The sequence below is a fragment of the Aethalodelphis obliquidens genome, unplaced genomic scaffold (genome assembly GCF_003676395.1).
Source record: "Aethalodelphis obliquidens isolate GAN/ISIS:26980383/991018 unplaced genomic scaffold, ASM367639v1 scaffold18, whole genome shotgun sequence".
NCBI lineage: Eukaryota > Metazoa > Chordata > Mammalia > Artiodactyla > Delphinidae > Aethalodelphis > Aethalodelphis obliquidens.
The window spans coordinates 18,563,504-18,584,722 of NW_020837962.1; the positions used below are offsets into that span (position 1 = coordinate 18,563,504).

At 46.2% G+C, this 21,219-nt stretch overlaps 1 protein-coding gene and 1 long non-coding RNA gene across 3 annotated transcripts; both read right to left on the reverse strand.

Moving 5' to 3' along the window:
• Positions 1 to 4,343: 4,343 nt before the first annotated feature.
• Positions 4,344 to 6,978, reverse strand: CST11 (cystatin 11). Its single transcript, XM_027118330.1, has 3 exons — positions 6,754 to 6,978; positions 6,076 to 6,180; positions 4,344 to 4,483 (listed from the first exon to the last, which is right to left on the reverse strand). The coding sequence occupies exons 1-3, from the start codon at positions 6,976 to 6,978 to the stop codon at positions 4,400 to 4,402; spliced, it is 414 nt and encodes a 137-aa protein (XP_026974131.1). The 3' UTR covers positions 4,344 to 4,399.
• Positions 6,979 to 13,220: 6,242 nt separating this feature from the next.
• LOC113626459 (uncharacterized) lies at positions 13,221 to 20,908 on the reverse strand. 2 transcript variants are annotated; one of them, XR_003435162.1, is made up of 3 exons: positions 20,480 to 20,908; positions 14,983 to 15,261; positions 13,221 to 13,373 (listed from the first exon to the last, which is right to left on the reverse strand). It is a non-coding gene; the product is annotated as an uncharacterized LOC113626459 (long non-coding RNA). The 2 variants fall into 2 exon arrangements; XR_003435161.1 differs by lacking the exon at positions 20,480 to 20,908 and adding an exon at positions 16,683 to 18,874.
• Positions 20,909 to 21,219: the final 311 nt, after the last annotated feature.

Consider the following 21,219-nt stretch of genomic DNA (forward strand, 5'->3'; position numbering starts at 1 on the left):
TCTACCTCCAGCCCACATCTCTGAGGCTTTTCACGAGTCAGGTACATCTTGACTCTGGCCTAAGCTTGGAGAGCCCAGGTTCTGTCCCACGCACGTACAACTCTGTGACTGACACCTGTCTTTGTGAGTGTGTCAGGGGTCCCCACGCCCACCCTCTGGCTCAGGAATTCACTAGGAGGATTCCCAGGACCTGGCAGGTGTACAGTCGTACTCAGGGCTGTGAATTTTACAGTGAAGGATACAGGACCAAATTAGCCAAGGGAAGAGGCTCGTGGGGAGAAGTCCCCGCAACCAGGGTCCCCTCCGGGGGCAGCCACACAGGACATGCCTCATTCCTCCAGGAATTAGATAAAGTGTGTGCCGGGGAAACTCCCCAGGGACTCAGTGCCCCAGGATTTCACTGGAGCTGCTCACACAGGCAGCGTCTGCCCAGCATGTACCGAAATTTCAGATTTCTGGAAAGAACGCAGGTGCTCAGCATAAATCCCATTGTTTGTATAAACACTGTAGACCTAGGGAGGCCCTCTTATCACTTAGGGAAAGTTTTATATCGGGAATGGTTTACCTTCCTAGTTCCCAGACTCCAGCCAAGGCCGCCTTTGCAAGCAGGCCTTTCCGAGGACCCTGTGTCTTGGGCTGGCCGTGGGATGGTCTTCCTGACAGAGTTCTCGAGCCGCTCACCGGCTCACTGCTGGTGGAGTGAAGCCCACGGTGTCTTCCGTCATGTGACTCACAGTCAAGCAGAGAAGGTGTGCCCTGGACCACACCCAGGGAGTGGCTGTTGGCTGAGATGCGCCCCCAGACCAGCTGGCCTCCTCCCCAGGGAGCAGTCCCACCATCAGTCACACTGGCAACTGGAGAGAGTGTTTCCTGAGGGGGAAGAGTAAACACACAAACCAGAAACTCACATTTGCCAGAGGGGCCTGAGGCAGAGTGGAGGATGGAGGTGAAGGGTTAAAGGTGGTAAAATTCTTGTGCAAACACGAGGGAAGCTGGAAGCATCTGGTTTTGCAAATCTGACGTCACTGGGGGCTGCCTGGGGCCCTGGTGCTGCCTGCTGCCCTCACTACCTCACTTGACAGCCCTATAAAGGGGCAGCTTATCTCCACAGCACAGGCCAGGAGCCTCCAAAGGAAACTGTCCAGATCCTAACATCCCAGCCGAGGCTGGCCTATTGGCTGAACTTCTAGAAATGGAATGTAAAGGAAGGTAAACTTTCTCTCAGACTGGTAGAATACTGACACCAGTGGACCAAATTATATATACATAACGTAACATCTAGGCAACCACTAAAAAGGCTATGCAGAGATACACTCAAAAACAGTGTAGATCCGTGCAAGGGGAATTCTTAAAAAAGTGTTCAAGAAACTCACAGGAAGAATAAAGAAAACACAAATAAAAAGCAGAGGGCTTCCCTGGTGGTGCAGTGGTTGAGAGTCTACCTGCCGATGCAGGGGACACGGGTTCATGCCCCGGTCCGGGAAGAACCCACATGCCGCTGAGCGGCTGGGCCTGTGAGCCGTGGCCGCTGAGCCTGTGCGTCCGGAGCCTGTGCTCTACAGCGGGAGAGGCCGCAACAGTGAGAGGCCCGCGCACCACACACACACACAAAAAAAGCAGAGAGAACAGAGAACAAATAGTAAAATAGACGTAAGTCCTGACATGTTAATAATGTCATGCATGGTATGTACAAACCATATGTAAATTGTCTAAACAAGCCAATTAAAAGACAGATAATGATATAGTGGATTAAAAAAGTGCCCCAACTGTGTGCTGTCTACAGGAAACTTACTTTAGGTATAACGATACAGGTAGGTTGGAAGTAAAAAAGTGAAGGTTATATTATGCGAACATTAATTGAAAGCAGGAGAGCCTATATTAATATCAGATGAAGTTGACCTCAGGGCAAAGACTATCACCAGGGATAGAGGTGAACATTACGATACATCTACTCTGGAAAAGTTTGACAGTTTCTTTAAAAAAAAAATCCTAAAATATACTTTAGCGTACAAGTCAGCAATTGCATTCCTGGGCATTTAACCTAGAGAAACGAAAACTTAGGTCCACGCGTGAACCTTCCAGGCTTGTACGTAGAAGCTTCATTTGTAATAGCCCCAGACTTGAAAACAACTAACACACCTACGATGGGTAAATAGTTAACTGTGGTACTGAGGATGGCATGGAATGCCACTAAGCAATTAAAAGGCACACACTACTGATGCATGAAACAACTTGGATAGATCCCAAGGGCATTGTGACCAGTCTCCAAAGGGCACACACCATATGATTCTATTTACACAACATGTTTGAATTGCCACAGTAATAAAGATGGAGAAGTGAGTGGTTGCTGGGAGTTTGAGATGGCGAAAGAAAGGTGTGACTACAGAGGGCTTAGTGCAGAATGTCTTCGTGGTGGCGGACACACAAATCAACACATATGACAAAATGACACACATACACACTGTACGGCGTCCGTTTCCTGCTTGTGATATTTTTCTGTAATTACAAAAGATGTAACCATGGCGGGAAGCTAGATGAAGGGTACAAGAGACCGCTCTGTACGCTTTGTAACTTCCTGTGAATCTGCATTTCAAAATAAAAAAAAAGTTTCAAAAACCCACTGGGCTGAGAAATCCAAAATCAATGAGCACTAATGTCCTACCTTGCCTTTATTCTCCCCTCCCACCCTCACCTCCAGACATGGCAACCAAAGTGCCGGAAGAGAGCTGCATGGCTGGTTAATATTAAATTATACTGCTAGTGCCCATATTCTTACGAATCCCTGTTTGTTTGAATATCTGCTTTGTGTTAGGCATTGTGTTAAGCAACTTACAAGCATTATCATCATTAATCTTTGCAACTCTTCCAAGAAATAGGTACTGTCATTCTCGTTTAAAGATGAAGAAATTGTAGGTTAGCATTTTCCCAGACAGTTGGCGGAGGGAACTCTCACCTGGGTCCCACCTGAAATGGGGTCCTGAGGACTCCGGAACTTTCATAGGGAGAGTAGAAGTTGAAAAACATTGTTCTTTCAAAGCTCCAGCCTTCTCCAGCTGGTGGGGACGTGGGTGGCCACTGTCAGCTCACGATTCACCTGTCCCTTTGGTGTTCTGCCCGTGTCCTCTCACATCTCATCCTTCTGTGCACACCAGCTCCAGATTCCAGCACCTGTGCCCTGTCACCCCTGGCTGTTTGCTCTGCCCTCGAGCCACCCCAGGCCAGAGGTTCCAGGGAATTAATGCCCCACAGGAGCTGTCCTGCAGCCAGTGACTGGGGATAAATGTCCCAGCTCCCTCTCTCTGCCGGTCGATGGATGCTGTGTGTGCCGGTGTGTTTTCCACAGAGTCCCTGGGATTCCCCTGCGATATTAAACCCCAAGGCTTTTGCCCGAACTCTTGCGGATGGGCTCGTCCTTTCCCTACTTGATGTGAACGAGGGCAGATGTGACCCAGTGAACTGCTAGCACCGTCTTGAGACCACATGGAGGAAGTCGAGGGGAGAGCTGAGCCTGATGACATTACTTGAAACACTGAATCAAGCTGGTGGGTGAAGGATGCTTATTCCTCACTGCTAATGTGACATCCATGAAAAGGACACCACTTTAATGCAGCATTCCTGGTTTCACTCTGCCCTCGATCATTCCCCTCCTGCAGGAATTCATCAGATGGGTCTGTTTGGGAAGAATAAACGGGGCGTTATACCCACGTCCTCCTCCTCTCACAGGCGCCCACGTTTTCCGTGCCAATTCTGGGAGAGGAATCTCTCTGGGAAGAGACCAGCTGTGGTCCAATGTTGCTGATGCTGGAGGTGTGAGTCTAATTCTGGAGTCTGGTATCAGAAAGTGCACGTGCCTGCAAAAATAAGGCACATCTCCCAACCTAGTTCTTACCAGCAACAAAGGCCCTCCTATTTTCAATTACTTGCATTATTTCTCCTTGTTTCCTCTTGCTTCACACTTCAGGCAAGGAAGATTCACTGGGTCCCTCAGAGATGTCATCACAGGCATTCTTGCCAATATCTCTTAGCTGTTCATTTAAGTAATTAGAGCATCCTCCCTCGTTCTCCTTCTCCCTTTTCTCATCTCCTTATTTTAAAATCTAAAGAATCCTACTTGATATAAGGATGAGGCTGAAGGTCTGCTATCCTGCAGGTAGAGGCTATAAGACCAAAAATTATACATGTCACCTCATCTGGACCCCCAAACTGCCCTAGCCCAGAAGACCTTCAGATCATATTATTATGAGTTGAAGAATTTTGGGGAAAAAAGGAGTGGAAACATAAACATTGAAAGCATTAAGAGCATAGGCTGACCAACATTTATTTTCTATGTTGAGAACTCGTGTTTAATGCAGGGTTCTTTTTCACACAGTGACTCCGTGTGGGCTGCACTCTGGGACACCTAGCCATCCGTGCAGTTTCGGGCCAGAACTTTATACTTTTCAAACCAGGGAATAGCAAATACTGAGAAGAAGCAATCGATTTTCTGAAAAAGACAAGAAAACAAAATATAAAAAAGATCAACATGGAAAGAGGAAGGTGTAAGACAAGCAGATGGGGAAAATGACCCTGCCTCACCTGCCTCCAGTCCACAGGCGGGCCCATCTTTATTTTGATTTCAATGACTTGAGAGTGTTACTGCTGAAACCACCCCACAAAACGTCCTTCTGCTTGTGGTTAGAATTGGAGACTGGAAATCAAGTGTCCACCCGCCCACATCACCATGGTAACGACTGATGTTTCCTCTTCTTTTCTGCTCATGTGCTGTTCATACAGTGAACACACTTACCCTCACTTGGCTCCCTTTCTCTTTCCCTCCACCCACTCTCCCACCTCATCCCTCCTGCTTCCTTTCGCCTTCCTTCCACCCAACCCATCCCCTCTCCTTCCCTCCTGCTGTCCTTCCTTCCTTCCTTCATCCATCCATCCGCCCATCATCACATCCTCTCCTCCCCCTTCCCTGTTCTATCTCAAGATCCCCTTTCTTCTCCACCTCCCTCTTCTCCCACAAGGAAAGATCAATCAATGTATTTTGCATATTATTTTCATTTCGTAGTGCGATTTTGCTTTCCTGCTCTCTGCTGGGAAGCCAGGGTGGGGATGAGGTGATGTGGGAGGCATAAAAGTTGACATTTCTCCTAAAGTAGAATTCAGAATATTAACCCCACAACTTAATCTCTCACAGTGATGAGACTCTCTAAGTTTACCTTACTGTTATCGTCAACTAGTCTTTTCATAGATTTCATGATCTTCTCCAGGGAAGAAGAAAAACGTCTAACTTGCTAGATTTTGAAGACTTCTCCATGGAGGGGGGGGCCCGTGGATGGACATGTGTTTGTCTTGAGAAACCTAGGCCATTAGAACTAGGGTGACCATGGAATCTATGAACCAAACCGGGACATGTTGTAGACAACTGGGGATGCTGTTAACAGTGACACTAAGAAGCTGGGCACAATCAGGACTGTTGTAGGCAAGGTGGGTCATGTGATCACCGTCATGTTAGTTCCTTTGGGTAAAGAGCAGAGATTTGCAGGGCCTGTAGGACTTGGGACCTTCAAGGCCCCTGAGCACGTGGGCCCACCTGACGCGTGTGCGTGTGATGGTCCACCACTTGCAGTGATGACGGCCCAGCCAGCTTCCCCGATGTGACAACACTGGGTGGGGACAAAGCCACTGTTGGGAGGTGGGCCTGCATCGGGCCACTTGCCTGCAGGCTTGTCCCCTCTCTGACCCACCCCACAACCAGTTGAACTATTTCTGAACGCATTTTCCCACCTCTTTCTCCTCCTCTTTGCCTAAACACTGCTGGATGAAAGAAACAGAGGCTGCAGCCCAGCGACCGTGTCTTACGTCAGCCTGAGGTTCAGATATTCAGTGGGTGCACCAACAAGGTCTCCCGGCTGCTAAAATATTATCATAATCAGCTACTTCTCTCGGGCCCAGAGTGTCCCCCCACTCCCCCGCAGCTCAGCCACCTTGGCTTCTCCCTCTGGACCCCCCAACTGCTTCATCATTCTTCCAACGACAAAGGAGCAGAGCACTGAGAAATAAGCTCTTTCTGGGTGACGTGACCAGTACCTTGTAGAGCTCGCCTTCCTGGAAGGAGCAGTTGTTCTCCTCCATCTTGAGGCAGATGGTCCGCTGCATCTCCAGGTTTATGCGATACTCCATGTGGTCAGTCACCTGTCGGAGGTAAGGACAGGGGGATAAAGGACCTCCTCTCCTTTGTCTGTAGCTTCTGGGGCTGGGGACTCCTAGTGTGGTGCCCCAGGTCGAGGGCCTGCACTGGACAGACCCATGGGCTCCCCCCACCCCCTGTCTGCCTCCCGTGCCCCTTTCTGCCATTTGAGCAGAATTCCCCAGAAGCCACTCCATGGGCAAAGTCGCCCTTGGGTGACCCACGTGATGCTCACGGTTAGTAAAGGGCAGAGAGCAGCAGCCTAGACTCTGAGGGCCAGCCCGGCTCAGCTGTGGGTCCTGGCGCTGCCGCCCCACGTGGAAACAGCCCCCGACGTGCACACATGTGATGCGCCTGGCACCCTGGAGACCCCTCACGCGGGGCCACAGGCGGCTCGGGCCCTCAGGCCGGGGTGTGTAGCCCTGGTCCTGGGTATCAGTTAAGCAGCTCCACTTCATCCACTCCAGGGGATTTCTGCTTCTCTTAAAACCTCCACTTTGGACTAAACGAGGCTGAGTTCACTTGCGCGGCCACCCCGAGCCTGCGGTGGCCTGGCGCGATGGGAGGGGGACACTAACCCTCTTCAGGACCTTGAGGACACGCACAATCCGGAAGTTGTACGGGTCCTCGCTCTTCTTGTTGAAGTCCTTGGTCACGAAGTCCAGGGTGGTCACCACGACAGGATCTGACGCGGGCACCTCGCTGACACTTAGGAAGGTTTTCCTCCTTGTTTGGTAGGTGAGGGCCACCAGGGCCCCCATGATGGCCAGCAGCAGCCTGGGGCCCTGCTGGGTTCTGGCCATCGTGGCTCACCCTGCCAAGGCTGCTCTGCACAGACGGATTTAAGGCAGCCGGGGGACGCCCATGCGTGTCCTCCCTCGTTATCCGTAGCCGAGGCTGCGGGGAGATCAGGGCAGACTCGTGTTCTCCTCACAGGCCTCCGCATCTCACAGGCACACACACACCAAACTCCCCTCTCTCTATGGGGGGCTGCTGTCTCAGCAGCACAGACCCTCCTGCTGCCCCAGCATCTCTGGGTGGGAGCCAGGCCGGGGGTTTCTGTCTGCTGAGCTTGGCCCAGCCAGGCCGTGGGAGGCCTGAGCGGCAGGCAGGAAGCGATAAGCACTTGGGGGCGCTGGATCCCAGGGCGGTGGAGCGAGACGGAGCCCTGAACACCTCGTCCTCCTGTCCCTGTGATCTTCCTCAGACTTTCCTCTGGTCGTCCCCTCCCCACTCCCCGGGCTGGCTGGGATGCAAGCTCGCCCACAAGCCCAAACCTTGGCATCTTCCTCCTGCTAATATTTCTTAACCCTGGGAGGTAACTGGGCCTCCCTGGAGAAGCTGATACTCCCCAGAAAACGGAGGGTGTGTCCCGTATGGGAAGCTTGCCGGTGTGGCCACAACGCGGCTCTGTGTTCATGTCCTGCTGTCCCTGTGGATGCATCAGCCATGCTATCCGTCCCTGCGACCCTCTGTGGCACTCGTACAACACACGCACCCTTGGTCCAGTACCAAGGGGCTAGGGTCTTCAGATGTCCAGAGCTTAGAAGGCACTTGGAGCTGCCCTTCTCCATTCTGGAGGCCTGCCTGGAGAGGGAGAGACGGTTTCTGTCATTCTCCTCTGCCCTCTGTCTGCCCTGCCTCCCGTCTCACCACCCACGGGTCCTGGACCTTCCTGGTCTGGATGAGGCAAGGAAGGGGAGGGACTGGGAAGCTCCAGCTGCGGGGCTCCCGCCCCGGCGGGATTCTGGAGCTGACTGCCAAGCAGGTCCCTTCCCTGTTCTCCCCCAGCCTCCATAGCAGTGACCTCTGCTCTCCTGGCACCTGGCTAGTGTCCTGTGGCTGTGGTGACAAGTGACCACCAACAGTGGCTTAAGACGACACACACTTATTATCTCACAGTTCTAGAGATTGCAGGTCCTAAAATTACGGTGTGCACAGGGCTGCACTGCTTCCAGAGGTGTTAGGGAAGAACATTCTCTTTGCCTCTTCCAGCTTCCAGAGGCATTGCTCAGCCTGGGCCCCCTTCCTCCATCCTCCGAAACAAAAATATGAACATTCCCTATAGGATGTAAGTAAGATATAGTCTCATAACACAATTTTCAAATGTCCCGGATACAATCCAAGATTATTCAGCATATGAAGAACCAAGAAAATTTCTCTCTGTTAAAGAATTCCTGGGCTTCCCTGGTGGCGCAGTGGTTGAGAGTCCGCCTGCCGATGCAGGGGACGCGGGGTCGTGCCCCGGTCCGGGAGGATCCCATATGCCACGGAGCGGCTGGGCCCGTGAGCCATGGCTGCTGAGCCTGCGCGTCCAGAGCCTGTGCTCCGCAGCGGGAGAGGCCACAACAGTGAGAGGCCCGCGTACCGCAAAAAAAAAAAAAAAAAAGAATTCTCTTAGCCCTTCTTTTATAGCAGGTCTGCTGGCAATGAAATACTTTAACCTTTCCTCATCTGGTAACATCTTTATACCACCATTATATTTTCCCTAAATATAGAATTCAGGTTTGGCCGTTCTTGTCTTTCAGAATTCAAAATCATATTCTACTTCCTTCTAGCCTCTGTGTTCCTGGTGAGAAATCTGCAGTCCTTCAAATCTTTGTTCTTCTGTAAATTATGTCTTTTCTCTAATGGCTCTCAGGTTTTTTTCCTTTGTCTTTAGTTTTCAGTAGTTTGAGTATGATGTGCTCTGATGTGGATTTCTTGGAATTTACTTGTTTTGGGGTTCTCCGAGCTTCTTAAATCTGTGTTTTCGACAAATTTGGGAAAGTCTCAGCCATTATCTCTTCCCCTTCTTCTCCGTCTTCTCCTTCCTCCTTCTCCCCTCCCTCTCCCCCCTTCTCTTCCTCTTCCTCCTTCTTCTTCTTCCGGCACAACACTTTCTCCTCTCCCTCTGGGAGTCCAATGACATGAAAGACTTTCTGATATTGTCCCATAGGCTTCTGAAGCTCTAGTCATGCTTTTTAATGTTTTCTTCCTCCTTAGTGTTCATAGCGGATAATTTCTATTGATCCATCTTCAAGTTCACAGGCCCTTTTCTCTGACATCTTCAGTCTGCTCTTGAGTTCATCCAATGAGATTTTTATTTTGGTTTTTGTATTTTTGCAGGATATCAGTAAAATATCCATCTGGTTTGTACAGATATCTTCTATTTCTTACGAATAGTTCCTACCTTTCCAATCTTTGAAGAGTGTTTACCCTTACTAGGAACCTTTTGATAACAGCTGCTTTAAAGTCTTTGTCAGATATTTGCAACATCTGAGTTATCTCAGCATCAGCATCTGTTGATTGTCTTTTTCCGGGAGAGCTGAGATTTTCCTGATTCTTCATATGCTAAGTAATCTTGGGTTGTATCCTGGGTGTTTTGAAAACTGTGTTATGAGACTCTGTATCTTATTTATGTTCTTTGGGGAATGTTGGTATTTTTGTTTCCGCAAGTGATTCAACCAGCTGCATTCAGGGTGCAAATTCTGCTCAGCCTTCTGGGGGCTGTGATTTCACCGTCAGGTCAGCTCTGTGTCAACCCTCTGCAGGGCTCTTTGGGTCTGTGCACGTGTGTCTTCCAGAGGCTAGGCTGGCTGGGTGGTGGTCTGTCCCTTCCTTCAGTTCACATCTTTCGTGTGCCATTAGGGTTATACCCACACTTGTGCTGTTCAGGGTTCACTTTCCTGAGCTCCTATGATCCCTCTGGTCCTTTCTGGTTCCCCGGATCTTCCTCACGTCGCTCAGCTTTGCAGGCCCACATCTACACCCAATGCTGGGGCCACAGCGCAGGAGGACAGAGATGGGAAAAAGCAGTGGAGGTTTACCCCACCCTCTTAGAACCACAGCTCCTCTGATCAAAGAGGGAGGCTCCCCCCCACCAATGTTTATGTGGCTGCAGTATCTGCCGTCCCTGTTCTGCTGTCAGGGCTACTGCCATGGATCGCGCAGGGGCTGGGGCAGGAGAGGACTAAGGAGAGAAAAGACAGGACTTCTCCCACTGTCCCTGTGCTTGCGAGCTCCCCATCCTGCTCCTAGAGGGCTTCTCCCAGAGCTGTCTGTCGGCTCAGCCCCAGCTACACACACGGGGATGGGCACGCCTGCTCCGCCCCCGGTAATAATGGGGCATCAGGAGGTATGTGCCAGCCCTCCCCAGAGCACTTCCAGAAAGCCCCCATTCTCCCCATTCTCCCCTCACAGGGGCTGGAGCAAGGACCTGAGTCTGGACCAGAGCAGCCCTCCTGGCCCAGGGCATTGCCAGGAGGGGGACAGGGCCTCCCCCAGGGGACAGAGCAGCAGAGGGCCCCGACGTGCCTCCCAGCAGAACTGGGCCTCCTACCATGTTCCCTGTGCTTTGCCTGAGGCTTCTCTGGCTGCGGGCACGTGTGCCCACGGGTGGGCACAGGCCAAAGCGGCAGGCGGTGGGAGCAGCCTCTATACAAGACAGACAGGAGCTGGAGACTCGATACCCCCCTCAGGTGGGCCCCTTCGAGGCACACACTCTGTATTGTCTCCCAGGAGCCCTAGAGGAACAGAGCCAGTGTCACCTACTCGCCAGTAGCCCCGCACTGGCTTCCCTCCACCGCTCTCACTGTGCGCCCTGAGCACCACCAGCACCATGGGGCCTCCACCTGCCTGAGGAAGGCGGGCCTGAAGCTCTGCTTAGGGCCCCCTCTGATGGCCTGGGGACTTCAGCCAGAAACGCTCCCACGGAGCTCTGCTCCCCTCCTCGTGGAGGTGGCGCTGGTCTGTGTTTAAGTCACCTCCAGCTGCAACAACGTGGGATTCCGTGTCAGAAGCAGCAAGGTGTGTTCCCGTTGCTAGATCAGGGGTGGTGGTCCCAGGACTGCCCAGGCACACCCTCCGTTGCAGTTGGTGTCCCCCAGTGCGGGGACAGCCCCATCCTGCTGGGCTCGCCTCCCCTCTTCTGACCCATAACCACATACTGAGGGGATCGCTGTGTCTCAGTCCTGCTGTGTTTTCAAAAGTAGGTTTCATTTTTAAAAGAATCTCAAACCCCCCAAAATCCTTAAGAGAGTTATTTAGGGGGAGGGGAAATGAACCCTCTGGAAGAAAAGTTATGTTGAGGGAATGATGCCCAGCAGAAGGGTAGGTATGTTGCTAAGTCCAAGTGAATAGCAAATGTGTAAGGCAACAATCATATTGTTCTATGGACTTTCAAATATGACAATAACACACAAGGCAGAAGTGGGGTTAAGAGCAATAGTGTTCCCGCCATCCTTGAAATGGTAAAGGTACTAATTTACAGTAGATTCAACTAAGTCAGTGGTGCTCATTACAACTGCTTGAGTCACCACTGAGAGAAGAGAAATAAGGGCAAATAAAGCCATTGGGAGGAAGAAATGGAACAATGAAAAGACCATGAATAATGCAAGAGAACACAAGAAAGTAGAAAAGAAGGAACAGAGACAACCAATATGAAGAGAAAACACACAGTAATATGGTAGATTTGAACCTGAATATACTGATAATGATCAGTAATAGGAGTTATCGCAAATGGGATTAAATCACCCAAATAAAAGAATGTTAGACTGATTTAAAAACCTACATGCTGTTTACAAAGACACATTTTTTTTTTTTTGCGGTACATGGGCCTCTCACTGCTGTGGCCTCTCCCGTTGCGGAGCACAGGCTCCGGACGCGCAGGCTCAGCGGCCATGCCTCACGGGCCCAGTCGCTCCGCGGCATGTGGAATCTTCCCAGACCGGGGCACGAACCCGTGTCCCCTGCATCGGCAGGCGGACTCTCAACCACTGCGCCACCAGGGAAGCCCCACACAGACACATCTTAATTATTAAGGTACCATCTTCGAGTAAAAAGATGGATAAAGATACATAATGGAAACGCTAATGAGAACGTTGCTGATGTGGCTACTCTGATGTCAGACAAAGCTGATTCTAGAGCAACAGCATCACTGGGATGCAAAGGTGTGACTGATGAGGATAAAATGGCCTAACAGTTCTGTTTGTACAATCACTTAATGACAGAGTCTCAAATATATACAGCAAGAATTATGAGAAAAGAAGACCAGACAAATCTACAATCATAATCACAGTGAGAGACTTTAATGCATCTCTCAGAAACGGACAGAACAACAGACCAAAACCCAAACCCAAACCAAAGGAAACTCAATAAAACAAAGCAAAGTAAAGAAGTCAATATGTGGAAGGTTTGGTCACATGGGCGACCTGAGTTATGTCAATACCTAACTCTGCATCTGAAAAATGCAGAACACACAGTCTTTTCAAGAACCTGTGGGGACTTCCCTGGTGGTCCAGTGGCTAAGACTTCGCCTTCCAATGCGGGGAGTGTGGGTTCAATCCCTGGTCAGGGAGCTAAGATCCCATGTGCCTTGCCGCCAAAAAAACAAAACCTAAAACAGAAGCGGTATTGTAATAAATACACTGAAGACTTTAAAAATGGTCTACATCAAAAAAAAAAAGAAAAGAAAAGAAACTGTGGAATATTGGCCATAAAACAAATCTCAACAAATTTCAGAGAAGAGACATAATAGAAAGAACATTCTCTGATGTTGTAGTTTTTCTTATGACAGGGCCGAAAGCAAGCTCATCACACGAGATGAATTGTGCCGAAGCACAGCAGTAGAGGGCTGCCGCTCGCTCAGGCAATACAGCGCCGCCTGTCCTGCTGTGGTAGCTTTTATTGAAGCATTATCTATGTTTACATCTTAAGACTTGTTTTCTTAACATTCCAGAAATGCCAAAGCAGCAACATATGCTTTTATTGATTATACACGCAACAGTGGGCTTTCTTGAAAACATGCTGTGCTTCGTCCTTGAGCGCAAAAGCAGCACAAGGACATTGCCTTGTGTTTCCATTATTCTGATTATACTGAAGTAGCACAAGGACATTTCCTTGCATTCCCACTGTTCTGATTATACTGAGGACGTCTCATGGATCAGTGCCCAAAGCACTCAATGCTTATTCGCACACCCCCGGTTTGCCGCGGGGGGGCGGGGCTCAAAGCAATCAGGACTGTTTGCAGTTCTGGCTTATTCGCCAGCCCCCAGTTTGCTGGGGGGGGGGGGGTGGCTCATGGGTCACGTCTCCTTTCCATGTCCTCAGTTATTCCACTACGTTTCCCCCTTTTCGTTTTGCAGCTTATGCAGCATCAAGGAGAACACGGCAGCTTGTTGTGACGTTGCATGGCAGGTAGCTTTTACTCGTCGTTGGACTACAATTAAACATATGATTATTATTACAATGAGCATTAGCAATCCTGTAGTAGAACCAAATAAAGCATGCAATCTAGACATGGGATTTAAATTATTAAATCCTTCAGTAATTCCAGACCCTATTTCTTGCAAATTAAGTCGTTGTAATTTCTTCTGAAAAGTTTGTTGAATTTTCCCTTGTAAATTCACAATTTCTTCTGTCAAATTTTTGTGATGTAATAAATACTTTTTTATTGTTGCCCAGGGAAATGCAGACTGATTATATGGGACTGAAGTGACACAAAAGGCACTTTGATTCCAGTCACAACGTAGCTTCATTTGTCTTTGTAAATTTACAAGTTGGTCCCCCAACATAACCACAGCTTGTTGTAAGTCTGCTATTTCCGAATGTATTTCCGAATCAATTTGTCGTTGAGAGGACCAAAGCATTTCAGAATTTTTATGCCAATCAGTTATATAATCAACGGTCTGAATAGATTGTTCTAAAGCAACTCCAGCTACTGCAGCAGTAGCTGTTATGGCTATACTACCCATGACAGCTGCAATCAACATTCCTACAAATCTTTTACTTCTTTTTAATGCATCAGCTAAATATTGCAAAACAGCCATAGGAAGAGATTCTTGCCGTTCCCTTCCAAGACTGACAGGAAGCCAAAGACCTGTCCGAGCTCGTAAGATATACAAACTTTCAGTAGATATGTTAAAAGATATACTAGCGTTAACGCAGGTATACAGAGAGCAATTTTTACACATTATAATACCTTGAGTCTCATTCCATACAGCTGGTTCCTTTAACAATATATAAGGTAATTTTACACAACTACGAGTACACCGAGTAACATTTTTATGAAAAGTCAAACTATGATTTCCAGATTTGTTAACCATATGTCCTACCCAAGCATTAATCTTTTTCAAAGTTGCCATAAGCTTCCACAAGTCCTTTTGGATAGGATATCCATTTAAATGAGGACCTGGAGGAGAAAACCCTCCAGCATGTCATACTATGGTACCATTAATAGTATTGCTATAAATAGTGTTATCCTCTCTATGCCAGTGTAAATTCTTCAGACCCCTTTTTCCTCGGGCGGAGCCAAAAGGGCTCCAATCAATGACGCTTCCCCAAGTAGTATTAACAAGAACCCGAGCCACTTCTCCTCAGCGTCGGGTCCAATGGACCCAATCTGATAATCGATCCACAAGAGGCAGCTGGCATGGAGGCAAGTAAGGTGCGGAAACGTTCTCATTAAGAGTGGAATGAGAACTTTTAAAACTATAAGCACTCAAAGGATATAACCCATGATATCTGATTTCATTTTTGACAACACTTAACCATGCCTGATAATTCATTTTAAGGCAATGATCTCCCTTTCCCATACAAATAGGAGGTCCATTAACACCCACCGTGTAATTCTCTGTTATCCTTCCTTCTTCTTCTGGCTTCAAAGGGCCTCTATCATCAAAAGGACCACGCAACCATCCAGACTCATTTACATATACAAGAATTGGGGCATCCCACCAGGTAACCCCCATATTAAGAGGGGGGTTAGGAATATAAGTCCGATAAGTATGGTTAGTACAATTTATCTCATTGGCTGATATGCTTATTACCTGTGCAGACAACACTGCCATCATGGCCACAAAAAGATTGGTGCTATTGAGGGGTTTACCCTGCGAAATAACAAGATTTTCGGCAGTGCCTGCAAACTTTTTCACTTGCCCCCAGGTCAATGGAGACGCCCTCTTTGTTCGATCCAATGGCGCACGGGATGCTCTCTTGCTCAAATCCATCTCCGCAAATCCCTTCGTCATTTCCGTCACATCAAAGCTACGCTTAGTTGCCATCCCGAAGCTTTATCTTCTTAGCCGGCACCCAATAGGATTCAGCTCCTGCAGAAACAAAAGCATATCCCCGGCCCCAGCGAAGAACCTCGGCAGGTTCCCAAGTGTTAGTATTTTCATGTAATGTAAAAACAGGTTGCCTAAGTTCTCATGTACTTATTTTTGTCCAATGTCTGTCAGCTGCACTAAAATCATCTTCTCCGTGATTCAAAAAATTAAGAGTAAATAAAGCAATATGTATTCTTTTCCTAGGACTTTGTACCTCATCTCCCCCTTTTTGTTTTATAAGCATTTCTTTCAAAGTGCGGTTTTGTCGTTCAGTAACCGCTTGTCCCGTACTGTTTCCTGGGATACCTGTAACATGCCGTATATTATGTGTGGCAAAAAAAGTCTGACATTTTTGAGAGTGATATGCAGAAGCATTATCGGTTTTTATGCTGTCGGGAATTCCCGTAACAGCAAAAGCTTCTAATAAATGAGTTATTACAGCATCAGCTTTTTCAGAAGATAATGGAGTTGCCCATGAAAAATGAGAGTAGGTGTCTACAGAATGATGAATATATTTTAACTTTCCAAAACCAGGATATTGAGTTACATCCATTTGCCAGATAGCATTAGCAGATAAGCCTTTAGGGTTAACTCCAATATTCAAACAAGGTTGATTAATGGCAGCACATTGCGGGCATGTACGGAGAATAGTTTTTGCTTGCTTCCATGTAAGATTAAATTTATTTTTCAATTTTCTGGCATTAGTATGATATCTATGATGTTCTGCTGTAGCTAATTGTACGGTACCCACTAAAGTATCAATAAAATCATTTCCATCTACCAATGGGCCGGGTAAATGAGTATGAGCACGATTATGAGTAATATAAAGTGGTGCAGTACGTAGTCTAATTATATGTTGTATTTGCAAAAATAAAGAGTGCAGTTCTGATCCATTATTTGGGATAAAAGCGGTCTCAATATTTTTAACTGTAAATTCCACATACTGAGAGTCTGTAATTATATTAAGAGCAATTGGATAATCTTGTAACAATAGTATTACAGCAAATAGTTTTGCTTTTTGAACTGAAGCATATGGAGATTGTAACGCCTTTTGATCATGACTGTTAGCATATCTTGCTCTTCTCGTTTTATTGGCATCAGTAAAAAAGGTTGGTCCTATAACAGGATCTGACTGAACTATTTTTTTCAAAATCCAATTAGTCTTCTTCAAAAATTGGAAACGTTTATCAGAAGGATAATGATTACGTATTTTACCTATATAATGAGCACAGGCAATTTGCCAGTTATCCTCTAGTTGAAAAAGAGTTTGTATCTCTTTGTTTGAAAAAGGAACTATAAGTTCATGTGGGTCCTGACCACATAATTGCCTTAATCGTAACCTACCTTTAATAAGAATATCAGCTATTTTTTGTACATAAGATTGTAATTTCTTTTGAGCTTTATGAGCTAAAAATACCCACTCTATGAGATTATCTTGTTGTTGTAGTAATCCAGTAGGGGAATGAGGAGTATGAAATACAATAAGTCGTAAATGATCCAGAGACTCGATCCGATCCAACTGTGCATCATGTATATGTTTTTCTATCCATTTAAGTTCTTGTTCAGCCTGGGGAGAAAGTTCACGGTGACTATTCAATGCTGGATCGCCTTCCAAGGTGTGAAATAAATTTTGTAACTTATAAGTAGGAATTCCTAGGCTAGGACGTAACCAATTAATATCTCCTAGTAATTTTTGAAAATCATTTAATGTTACAAGAGAATCTCGTCTAATTTGTACTTTCTGAGGAATAATTTGAGTATTGGTTACAATTTGTTTAAGATATTGCCAGGAAGCACATTTTTGAAGTTTTTCAGGAGCTATTTGTAAACCCCATTTTTAAAATTTCAACTCTGCTTGTTGTAACATCTGTTGTAACATTTGCTGATGAGAATGAGCAAATAGAATGTCATCCATATAATGAAGAATACGTGTCTCAGGATATATGTGACGTAAATCCTCCAAAGGTTGATTAACAAAAAATTGGCACATAGTTGGACTATTTAACATCCCCTGAGGGAGAACTTTTTATTGAAATCTCTGAGCCGGATCTTTTTGATTTAGGGCTGGTACAGTAAATGTAAATTTTTCACAATCTTGAGATTGTAATGGTATAGTAAAAAACCAGTCTTTTAAATCTATAATTATAAGTTCCCAATTGCGAGGGAGCATTGCAGCAGATGGAATTCCAGGTTGCAATGCCCGCATAGGTTGAATAATCTCATTAATTTTTCGTAAATCTGTCAACATTTTCCATTTTTTTGATTTTTTTTTATTACAAAAACAGGTGAGTTTTAAGGGCTAGTGGATACTTTAATATGTCCTGTTATTAATTGTTTTTGTATTAATTGGTGTAATGTTTGTAATTTTTCTTGAGTTAAGGGCCACTGCTCTGTCCATATAGGGGTATCTTTTAACCATTTTAATGGTAATGCAAATTTTTGAGCAGTGGCCCCTACACTAAATTTGGATATCCAAGCCCAGTATAATCTTTTCCTGTTTTAGTTACATATTGGGGTTTAGTAGCATTTAACTGTGAATAATCACATTTTATGTTTGACATCATTTGTATTGTTTTAGGGGAAATTGTTGGTATGGAGATAGAGGTTTTCTATTGTTGTAGTATATCTCTTTCCCATAAATTAATTTTAATATTGGCCACATATGGTTGTAACATGGCTTTTTGTCCTTCCGGGCCTTTACATCTCAATTTTTTATTGTGTCAAACCATATGTAATGTTTTTATTTTTGTAAAAGTAGCTTCCATCTTTTTTAAAGGCCAATATGAAGGCCATTCAGACTGTTTTATTATAGACACATCAGCTCCCGTATCAACAAGGCCTGTAAATTTCACATTATTGTTAAAAGTAAGCGTTAATTGAGGACGTTGGTCGTTGATAAAGGATTGCCAAAAAACATTTTTTCCCGTGCTGCCGAACCCCCCAGTAGGCTTTACTGGGGCGGCTGCTTGTTTTACATACGGTAACAGTAACAATTGAGCAATTCTTTGTCCCTTATTAAATTCTATAGATTTTGTAACAGAAATCATAATAGAAATTTCTCCATTATAATCCTCATCAATAACTCCAGTATGAACTGTTACATCCTGCAGAGTCAAACTACTTCGTTCTAATAATAGTCTCACGGTTTCTGTAGGTATAGGGCCATAAACTCCTGTAGCTAATTTGTGTATTTCTCCTGCTGGCGTAAGGATACCATCTCGAGAAGCACTCAAGTCAACGGCAGCACTGCCACTGGTATTATGTATGAGATCAGTAACTAAGAGCCGAGGTTGAGACTGTCCTGTAATGTCTGATAAAAGCTGCCATTGCTTACTGGATACTGTTGAGAGTTTACTGTCACTTTTCCCGTATTGTTGTTGCGGCCCCAGGTTGGGCCTAGCTTCCCGTTTCCCGAGACATCATCTCGTGGAGGCAAAAGATTTCCTAACTTACCCCTTTTGGAACGGCATTTATTAGCCCAGTGTCGTCCTTTACCACACCAGCGACACATACCAGGTAGCTGCTCATTCTTAACCTGTTTTGATATCTGGCCTTGCCCTTTTCGACAATCTCGCGTCACATGTCCATACCTTCCACAACTGTAACATTTAGTACGATTATCTGATTATCTTTCAACCCTTCATTTATGGCAGCTGCAAGTAAATTGGCCTGATAAGTAGGAGATCCAATATCATGGCAAGCTTTTATATACTCCTCAAGGGGAGCATTTACAGCCCGTAAAGGCCGTAATGCCTTCTGGCATTCAGAATTTGCATTCTTAAAGGCCAAAGATTGTAATAATAAATCTTGCATGTCTATTTGTGCTACAGCTCTTTGAATGGCTGCATGCAGCCTAGACAAGAAATCAGCGTAAGGCTCACCAGGCCCTTGCATTTACTTAGTAAAAGATTGTGTTGTTTTTTCGGGGGGTTCCACTCGTAACCATGCTCGTAAACAACACATACGTATTTGAATGATTTGTAAATCATCAAATTGAGCTTGAGCTTGTAGATTACTAAATGCGCCTGCTCCTATTAATTCATCTAAAAGTGGCCCTGGAGGATTATGGGCCGCATTAGTCCTTGCCATGTTTTCAGCTTCCTCTCTCCACCAAGTCTTAAACTGCATATATTGTCCAGGTTCAAGAACAGTTTTGGCAATCGCTTCCCAATCATGAGGAATTAATATGTTTTCAGTAGCATACCCAGACAAAAGTCCTTGAACATAATTAGAATGCATCCCATACGCATTAATGGCTTCTTTTAGCATTTTAAAAATTTGTATATCATGATGGTTATACTCAACACTTACATATCCATTCGGAAATGGATCATTAGCAGGCATAGCTTGTCTAACAATAGGGAAAGCAAAAAAGGATTCAGAATATTGCTTTTCTTCCTTATTCATCTCTTCTTCCAACAATAGTCTATTAGATTCAGGTTTTAGAGGAATGCGAAACTGACGAGAGGCTCCAACAGGATAAGCTGCTAATTCTAAAGGAGGAGCCAAAGGAATAGTAGGACAGGGCTCATGATGTAAAGGAGCCGTAGCATTGTTTTTATTTTCTTCCAATTTAACCATCAAATTTTTTAACTTTGAAAATATATCAGTAATCTCATTCTGTTGAGAAAGTGGCATCTCATTTTGTTTGCTCCCGATCTTTATCATCATCAGAAAAAGCCCCTTCATCACTGGAACCTGAAAAATCCTCTCCTGTCTCAGACACAAGGGGAGGAGCAGGAAGGTCCTCTATAGGAGACTCACGGGACAGAGTACGAAAAGCAGCAGAATGATCCGGAGCAGAATTTGGACGCTGAGGGCGCGCCCCATTTTCACTTTCAGTTTCAGATTGTAATGGTTCCAGGGCAAGGGAAATTAATTTACAAAGAGACCAAACACGGACAGATATAGCGTCCCCATGCTGATGAGCTCTTCTTAAGGCTCGCATAACCTGTTTCCAAACTTTTAAATTCAACTGGTTATGACCAGTAGGTTGAAACCAGTAACAATGTTTACGAACCAGCGCAAACAATTCATCAAAAGATTCTGGTTTCACTTTCACTCCTGAACTCCGTAATAACTGTTTCAGGAGTCTAATGTATTGAAATTCTACTGAATGGGAATTCCCCATTACAGTTACTCTACTGCTCCCGAAGGTTTCGCTTACTCTTGAGCGTACCAAATTCCCCTTCGGTCCCGCGATCACGCGATAACTTACCTTCAGGTCCCTGTTCCGGCGCCAAATGTTGTAGTTTATCTTATGACAGGGCCGAAAGTAAGCGCATCACAGGAGATGAACTGTGCCGAAGCACAGCAGTAGAGGGCTGCCGCTCGCTCAGGCAATACAGCGCTGCCTGTCCTGCTGTGGTAGCTTTTATTGAAGCACTATCTATGTTTACGTTTTAAGACTTGTTTTCTTAACATTCCAGAAATGCCAAAGCAGCAACATATGCTTTTATTGATTATGCACGCAACATGGGCTTTCTTGAAGACATGCCGTGCTTCGTCCTTGAGCGCCAAAGCAGCACAAGGACATTGCCTTGTGTTTCCATTATTCTGATTATACTGAAGTAGCACAAGGACATTTCCTTGTGTTCCCACCATTCTGATTATACTGAGGACGTCTCATGGATCAGTGCCCAAAGCACTCAATGCTTATTCGCACACCCCCGGTTTGCCGGGGGGGCTCAAAGCAATCAGGACTGTTTGCAGTTCTGGCTTATTCGCCAGCCCCTAGTTTGCTGGGGGGGGGCGCGGCTCATGGGTCACGTCTCCTTTCCATGTCCTCAGTTATTCCACTACACTCTGACTGTAGTGGACTTGAGCTGGAAGTCGATAAGAGAAAAGACAATTAGGAAATCAACTATGGTTAGTAATTCCTATCAGAGCAGTGATGAGGACAACTCCTCCTAGACACCTCCACAGCTGGCTGCACACCCCGTACTCCCCTGTGCCCAG

What these genes read in the sequence shown, in the direction of transcription:
- CST11 (XM_027118330.1), bottom strand. Translation starts at nt 6,978, where the DNA reads ATGGCCAGAACCCAGCAGGGCCCCAGGCTGCTGCTGGCCATCATGGGG. An exon ending in TCCTCAAGGTCCTGAAGAGG is followed by an intron (nt 6,181 to 6,753) that starts GTTAGTGTCCCC and finishes TACCTCCGACAG; the next exon opens with GTGACTGACCACATGGAGTA. An exon ending in AGGAAGGCGAGCTCTACAAG is followed by an intron (nt 4,484 to 6,075) that starts GTACTGGTCACG and finishes TGTCTTTTTCAG; the next exon opens with AAAATCGATTGCTTCTTCTC.